The 8,540-nt window shown below is 40.9% G+C and overlaps 1 protein-coding gene across 1 annotated transcript; it reads right to left on the bottom strand.

Moving 5' to 3' along the window:
• Positions 1–2,488: 2,488 nt before the first annotated feature.
• Positions 2,489–8,216, bottom strand: LOC115730159 (probable methyltransferase PMT7). The gene is made up of 7 exons (XM_030660762.2): positions 7,802–8,216; positions 6,623–7,037; positions 5,646–5,935; positions 4,435–4,818; positions 3,458–3,704; positions 3,196–3,334; positions 2,489–2,760 (listed from the first exon to the last, which is right to left on the bottom strand). Exons 1-7 carry the CDS (start codon positions 7,989–7,991, stop codon positions 2,602–2,604), a joined length of 1,824 nt encoding a protein of 607 aa, XP_030516622.1. The 5' UTR covers positions 7,992–8,216; the 3' UTR covers positions 2,489–2,601.
• Between the last annotated feature and the right edge of the window lie 324 nt (positions 8,217–8,540).

The following is an 8,540-nucleotide window of genomic DNA, read 5'->3' as shown; positions in this document are numbered from 1 at the left end:
CAAGGCGAATCATGTGGAAGATGTTCCCATTTGGTATGTAAGTAGTTATAAATATTTTCATATGTGGATATGTATGAATATATTAGGGTTATCATTTGTGGTTCCATGCATGGCACATTGGCACTTCCAAAGGTGAATGGAGGAGACAATAGTTGAAGGAGCAACCACTTGAAATCTCTTTCATCTTTTTATATTGTATCTTAAAAAGGTAGATTGCAACCATAGACTAATGATGGAGTCTTCATGAGTGTTCCACTTAATTCTTTTCCTTTCTTTCTGACCTTGGAAAATATCTCGTGTCCCCATTTTCAACAAGTTGGAAATAATTTATGTCTTTTTGTGCGAAGTGGGATAAACCAAGAAAGTGGTCTATAAATTCCTTGAACATCATGGGTCGAGGAACTTCAATAGTTGGCAGTGATATCACAAAATTTTGCATGATTTTTGAGTAGGTTTGAAGTGCAAATCTATCTAGACGTCTTATTTATCTCATCTATTATATATTTACATGCTCAATCCCGGGTCGATAGTGATCACCTTTGGAAACTAATTTCTACTTCCAAATATTGTTTCGATTGGACCAAAGACTGATTTGGATTAAAACAATTTGCTTTGGCCATATACGAGACTTGGACTCTCTCTCTCTCTCTCTTAAAGACAACTTTAGCTAGCAAACAAGTATGTTGACTTTTCGATTATCTCTAATTAATTGGGTTCCCGTTGATTAATCCCACTCGGGCGACTCTACGTTTGGGCCCCCGAGAAGATTTTCAGCTCATGTCATCATTTTGCTTTACACCACAGAATTGGCCAATCACTAGCATAATAACCTGACAAAATCAGCATTAGCGAATCTCAATAATTAATCCGATTAACTCAACGACGCCGACAGTGAAACGCAAAGGCTAATAACTGGGAGCTTGTGATCATGAACAATCAAATCCCACCACGTGAAATAAAAAAAATATCGATCCCCGAAAACAAAAATTAGATGCTGGGGCAAAAAAAAAAAAAAAGGCTCTGGAACCGAATCGTTCGGGAACCATTAAGGCAAATACGGTGTCGATTGGCTTTCGCACTCGACCGAGCATCGAGTGAAGAGAAAGCGGCATGTTCGATACAACCAAAGGCACCAGACCCGAATGATTGACAGGCAACGTCGGTACTTCAGATGAAATGTCACGTGTTTGTATACACGACGAAGGATGGAAGCGAAGGCTTACATCGACAGGTAGCGAAGAGAAGACAAGATAAGATTTTGGAGGATTTAAGGAGGGTAGGCATTAGAATTGATTGATTGTTAGGGCTTGGAGTACTTGGAAGTCTTTGGGTGTGCATGCATGGGATGGACCATGAGGAACAAGCAACCTTAAAGCCCGGAAGGAGGGGGGCACACCACCTGCGAAGGAATCAGAGGGGGAGAAGAAATAATGGGAGGGGTGGGCGAATGAAGTGTGTGTGGGACAAATTAAAAGCCGACAAGCGTGGGGGATTGTATTGTCATGTCAAAGAGCCTTTTTCTTTTGGAAAGGGTGGGGCTCCTCTTCTCATCTCCTTTGTTTCATTCTATCCATCCCCCACCTTTTCTTTTCTCCCCCCTTCTTTCGTCGTGACGCTAATCTAATTCTCGAGAAATCTTCACACTCTGATTTGGTAGGGATTGATGATCATCAGTTCATCGATTTCGGCCAGCCGGCGGTTGAATTCTTTCGAGTGTTCGTAGGCATGTGTTGTTGTGACGGGAAAATGTTACCTTCGAAACCATGGAAGGGTCTTTTAAAGAGAGAGTCGGTCCTCGGATAGGCGGACTTGTCCGAACAATCCTCGCATTATAAAAACATGCTGAGGGATTGTTGTTGCGCTCTCTTGATATCTATATAATTATCCTATGATGAGTGCCAATTTTGGGAACCGATAACACAACGTAACATCCGTCCCATGGGATCCGTGAACAAAGGCGTTATATAATTCCTTAAAAAGTTCCTGACTTTCAAGCACTTTTGAATCTCATTCGACTGAACCTGTTGATGTGCGGGGAGATACGTCATTGGGAAAAAGGTCGAGCCCAGTCCGCACGATGTGGTCAATGAAGGAGTCATTTATCTTTGTGGCCGGGGAATCATCGTATGGCCCATGGTCTCTGGCCACTCTGGAAGTGTTTAGTTCACTGTAAGATCCTCACCAGCAGTACTCAAGTTCAGTGAACTAAACATAAGATGACTGCAATTGTACAAAATCATGTCAATGTCAATGAAACCCTAGACGAATTAAGATGTACACCTTTCAGTTTCATGAGAGAGAGAGAGAGAGAGAGAGAGAGAGATGTAAAGGTTCTCTTTCAAAAGGTGAGTTAATACATGTCTATACTAGCTTGCACACATGGTTCACGATTGAACCAAGCTGAAGGGGATTCTTGATTTTCATCTGGCCTTCGTGCGTAAAGCAAAATGCCGATAAAATCGGCGGCAGTGAGGAGAGCGAAAGCAGCTGAGAAGACATGGCCAATGGATTAACAATTACAAGAACACTTGTGTCATTGCCAAAAGGGGAGGGGGTTAAAAAGAATAAACGAACTCTACTATGGTTAGCAACAAACTACCTTCAGGCAATTGCCCAGAACTTTTTCCGACAGACCAACACATTCTCCAGTTTTTTCTCTTTGTTCTTGAGCATATGCGACTCGACTTCCCACAGGAATTTAGAAGCGATATCTCGGATTCTTTGTATAGTCGATTCCTCATCTCTGATGATGATAAACCCCTGCACGATGAAATTGTCATCATCACCAATGAATTCATGAACAGCCGTACCATGCACAACAATAGCTACAAGGTGCGCATCCATGGCGACATCATATACTGGTGAAATTTCAGCTCATTCCTTTCCAGTTAACCTCGAGCAATGTGATATTCTAAGGTAGAAACGCAATCATTCATTTAGTTCTGTACTTCTATGCTATGAGGACAAAAAGAGAGCTCAAGATTTCTGACTTGTAACAGCACTTTAGTTAACTCCTAATTTCCTGAAATATCTGATTTTGGAAAGAGATCCACTGTTTGATGCAATAGATAGAGATGCCCATGCGTATGGAAAATCTTTAATAGTTCAAAGCTTGGATTTCAAGCTGAAAATTGCCAAAGGACAGCAGCAGTGGAATGACGAGGCTGCCACCAAATTGTGAAAATCATACAGTACCTCTGGACGCAAAATGCGATCCATCTCCAGAATTATATCCTCCAATAGGCAACCTTCTCCACTGTTCTTGTAGTAAGCAAGAAGATTGTTCGCATGCAAGAGATCATACGTCCGAGGGTATGTGGAAAATGGTTCACACCTAAAGCCAGAAAACCAATCATTGATCAATTACCCAGCATCATCACTATAGTACAGCCACGTTGATAGATAATGTGTAATACTTGGGTTTGTACTTAACCATAACGTTTCTGATTTTTCTTACCAATCATGATAAGTGCCGACCAAACCGCGATCATAAATTGCAGATAATGTATTATTTGTGCTTATGGGGACTATATTCATCACCCAAATAGGAAATGTGTTCAAAGCCACAGCAAATCCACCCAAGACTGCATTCATGTCCATCACATTTCTAATTTCAGCCTCATTGACCTTCATTAATTCCCAGTAGCGTCGAACTTGTTCTTGCCAAAAGACGGTGTCAGAAGCAAATTCTTCTTGACTGAAACCTGCTGCCAATACGGGGTCAATTATGATGCTTCATTAATAAAAGTAAAACACTTTCAGTATTTCTCAGTTGCGAGAAATATTTACATGCTTATCAAAAGGATGAGGTGAGATACCACATGGGTAAAAAATTTTTGGCCCATGTACATTGACAACCACATCGATAAATGAATAAGAGCAAATAAACAATCAAGACAAAATTAACCATGGTATCAGCAAGAATCTTCCATAATATATTAGTTTTTACCAAGCAGCAGAACAAGTACAAACAAAGTGCCGAATATGCCCATCGTTAGGAAGTTGAAATAGTCAGCGCCAAATTCCTAGAACTAAAAATGGAATACATACTTTATGCAAAGGTGACATTACGATACAAGACAAGGAGAATATGATCATAACGTATTCCATATTTAGCCACACAGCATGTTGGACATAAGCTGCTAAGTTCATTTTCTGAAAGAAATTAAAGCAAACATGATGTTTTCTAACACCAGAAGGGGAAATATAAAAATCTGGTGTTTCATTTGATTGTTTCCTTAGGTATCCTGATGTATGGCTTGACAAAATTAGGATTGCTGAGCTGGACATGCAGTACCTTTTCATACACAAAATAAACCATTTATGATGATGCTGATCTACATGCTCATGTCCCTGAAGTATTTTCCAAACCAGTGTTGATGTTGGACATGATATCATGAAAATAAATGAAAAATGACTTGATGTTGGACAAACCTAGCTTGCTGAGGCTTTTGGAATACACTGAAAGGCGTTCTGGTCTGGGAGGGAGCTTTTCAGAGTCCGCTCCTGAACTACTTAATGATATGCAGTTCCGCAGCGGAACATTCCATGATGGTTTCGATTCATCAGTTGTCTCACATAGATTCAGGAGCTTCTCCCCCACATTATGCTGAAGACAAGACTGGTCATTTTGTTTGATCCAAATTGCAGTTTGAACTTTCTTTGCAATGAGTTTCCAGCACATTGCTCCAGTCAAATTGACCAACTTATCCCATATCATTGGGAACTCTTTATTCGTTTTATAGGCCGGAGGAGCGGAGTAGACGAAATATCCATTAGGACGCAGAAGGCGGTTTACTTCTTTGAGTAGAATACCATCTGCAAAAGAATGAGATTTTGGGGGGATAACATTAGTAAAGGCACCCACGTGAAGTAATGCGCAGCCTTGTCTCGGTAAAGGTAATCATCAGAAGAACTCAGTTTTCTTTTGCTCACTTGAGCCATAAAAATGAAAATGGAATTACTAATCAATCTCTAATCTGAATGTGCAAAAGGCAAAGCCCAGACACCGAACCGCCTTTTTATCATTCGACTGATGAAATGCTGGCAGAACTAGTGCATGCTGAAGGTGCATGTTTACCTAATATCTATATCTCTAATTCTACAACTGCACAAAAACTTCAAACTTTAGCATTCAACCAGATGAGGTCATACCGTATCAAGTTTTGAGCTTTCACCAGGATCAGCATGTCTTTGGCTAAAATGGAAGTTGCTGCCCATAGGAGATAACTATGAAATAGTACATCTAATTTGATACTGATACCATTGGAGTTCATCATGTTAGATTCTCTTCGGTCAGTTCATCCTCCTTCCGATGTTGGACCAGGTTCAGAAAGCTGTCCTATGGAATGCGCCACCCTCTTATTTCAACTTGTCTTCACTTTGCCAATTGAATTTCTGCTACACATTCTAAACCTATCGTCTTCTACCGCTAAATAATGCTTCATTTTTTATTTACTGTTAAGTATGCTCTTGAATTCTAAGTTCAAACCAGATCAGCAGTTGCAAGATAAAAACAATGGGTAAAGCATGGATATTAGTTCAAATAAAGAACTACACACATGTGACAATATCTAAGATGCCAGAGATGTTCCCTTATGTAGCTAACAAATCAGGTAGTAAACATGCTTAGGATGATAGCATACCATTCTCATGCCAATCAACACGGCACCTTGAACAATGAACCATCTCAAATGAACTGGAAGGATATGGCAGTTGTTTCGTGGCTATCGCTGCAATCATTGCACCAATCCCACGCTCTAAAGCAAACTGAATCTGATTTTCATGTCCATCTTTTGGAGCAAAAGACATTGTTTGTATGTCCAAAGGAAGAAGATATGCTGAGAAGCTGGCCACTCCACAACCAACGTCTAGAACTTGAACCACGCCTGCTGAACGTAAGTCACCTGCCTCATTAGTGGTCATTTTTCCCAACCTGCGTATAAAGAAAAAGATAAAAAGTTTGATCTCTAAGCAACTCATTCCATCCATGTGGAGGTACTAAAATCAGAGTAATCTGAATAGGAAAGATAATGAATTGAGGGAAACAAAAGATCTCCACAACAGCAAGTTACAGATTGAGCATATCCCATGCATACAATCACATGATGCGTTAATCTACCCACAAAATGATGCAGGAAACTGCTGAAACAGGACACTTGAAAAATTTCGTGTAGACTTTATTATCCATGTGGAGAACAAAAATCTCTGGCTCTTGCAGTAGGCCACCTTCACACAATAAGCAAATAAACTATGCCATAAACCGCAATGCTACATTCTAACACTACTGGCCTTCAGGATAGCCCGAGAGAAATCCTAGGACATGTGATTATAGTTCAATGATTAAATTTCGAGATTCTTGCAACATGACCATAAGAAAATTAACTCCTGTGATTTGATATTTATCTTGTCATAGTATCCTACTATCTATACCACAAAAGCAGAAAAGTGTGTCAGGCAACTGATAAATATCATTGGACAATGATAAAAAGTTAAGCATCCAAAAAAAATGAAAGAAAGATTTGTTTGTAAGAAAGATTCCAATCCTGTATTTAGTGCCTTGGTGAACTGCAACTTCACGTAAGAAGAAGCAATGTGCAAGAAAAGATGGTAAGTAAGCGACCTTTGAATGTACTCAGCAGCCCCGTGCTTGAAGTGAGTTCCACCACCAGGGAACCACCACAACTGATTAAACTCATGGACCCAATTTTGTCCTCCTTTCACTTCCGCAAGACGTGTATGATTCACATTTGTCCGCCAGATGTAATCCCTACTGAGTGGCCATCTTATTGGTATCTTATAACCTTCTGGTGGAGGAACCAAGCAAAACAGACGCTTTTCAGGTGGAGGGCAATGCCTCTCAAGCTCTTCCCTTCGTGATAGATCTAACGTAGGCAGCAATTCTTTCACAAATTTTACATCATGGCAAGGGATATATTCATTAAATGTCAATGGGCACACATCCATCCCACTTTCGGGGATCACAAGAGGTGCTTTTCTGTAAGTGAGTTCAACTTTGTTTGGAAATGCAGACAGCCCTGCAAATGTCAAAAGGGAAAATTCCATCAATTTCGCGGGGTTTAAACAGTGAGAATCCAAAGTTCTGTGGCATGAAAGATGATGACATTCCAGGTTAGGAACACATGATCTAGCCTCATCAAGCTCTGACGAAGTAGCGTCATAAAGCAGTATAGAACATCTTATGGACTGAGGTCCGTAGGCACATTCAACATGAAGTATGCAGCTAAAATCTCACTTTTCAAGTCACAAACATACCAGCATTTCATCTATTCAAAGAGATATGACACGGGCTCAGAGCATGATTGAAGCTGCTGTCAATGTAATCTAGTATCAATGTAATCCCTCACTCTCGCTCATAAGTCTAGTTGATGGCTCAAGAACCGAGAAGCTAACTGCGTGCTCCATTCCATGAACTCCTTGTCAACTAACTTCCTCGTGATAATCATGTCCTCCACAATGAAGAATCACATGGCAACATTACCCAAAGGAGAAAAAAAGGGCCAAGCCAACATATTCAATCCCCAACCACAAAAAGAAGTCCCCTTTGCATCTCTCTTTTTTATATAGGCAACGGCAACAAAATGCCCCAGGTAATGACGACTACGATAACGGGTATAGCAAGTCCTGTGAAAAGACAAAGCCCAAACAACCACTAGTGGCATCGAACACAGAATGCAGACCCGAACACACAACCGGATGAACCCTAAACTTCGATCCGTCGCATTTGCCAGCTAATTCTCGACACTACAAATGAGGTTGCGACAGAAGAAGAGCGAATCACCAGAAGAATGAACAGGGGAGGAGGAGGAAGAAGTGGAATTGGAGTCGGAGAGCGGCTGAGATACGTAGATGGGGGCCTTGTTGCCGAAGAGGGTGCCCGCGTAGAACGACCCGACCATCAACAACAGGGCCGCCATCATCATCTGTCCTGATCTCAGATCGAACGCCGATCCCAACACATTCCCTCCCATTTTTCCCTTGTGCGCTCTGCCTTTTCAACTCCTGTGCATGCAAGTCCTGGGGTTACAAGGTTGACAGGGTCGAGGAAGGTGAAGCTATCGATTGCATCGCCGATCGAAGCTGCGCCACAGCACGGCGGAGGAGTGTGGCGACTCGAAAGTTGTGAATTGAACTGAAAAATGGCGAGTTGAGCAGGAGGCAAAATGCTCGTGGGGGGTGTATCAGATCAGACGCACGAGCGAAGCACATGGCGCTTTCCTTTTTCAGGTAAATTCAACTTAATATTTTTTGGTCGGAAAATTCAACTTAGTATGGTTGTACTAATTCCGCACCTAAAATATCTTGGAACACGCTCAACAACTGCTAAAATTTATCAAATTGATGTAATTAAACTATTTCATTAACTCAGTCTATCTTGACTAATGAAAAACGTTGGCGTGACTTTATTTAAAAAAAATTTTTCCTACGTGGCGTTGACGTGACTAAATAAGTCTAAAATCATGTCTTTTTGGTCTAGATTCGATATTTTTTTAGTCCAAATATTACTTAGATTAAATTTA

Source organism: Rhodamnia argentea, chromosome 10 (assembly GCF_020921035.1).
Source record: "Rhodamnia argentea isolate NSW1041297 chromosome 10, ASM2092103v1, whole genome shotgun sequence".
In the NCBI taxonomy this organism is placed as follows: Eukaryota; Viridiplantae; Streptophyta; class Magnoliopsida; order Myrtales; family Myrtaceae; genus Rhodamnia; species Rhodamnia argentea.
The sequence above is the reverse complement of the archived record's forward strand: the minus strand, read 5'-3'. Positions and strand labels throughout refer to the sequence as shown.

Excerpts from the sequence above, each read along its gene's own strand:
- LOC115730159 (XM_030660762.2), bottom strand. The coding sequence starts at position 7,991 with ATGGGAGGGAATGTGTTGGGATCGGCGTTCGATCTGAGATCAGGACAG. Across the intron at positions 3,335-3,457 it reads GTCGGCACTTATCATGATTG|GTGTGAACCATTTTCCACAT; the intron begins GTAAGAAAAATC and ends TTCTGGCTTTAG. Across the intron at positions 2,761-3,195 it reads ATCGCATTTTGCGTCCAGAG|GGGTTTATCATCATCAGAGA; the intron begins GTACTGTATGAT and ends TTCATCGTGCAG.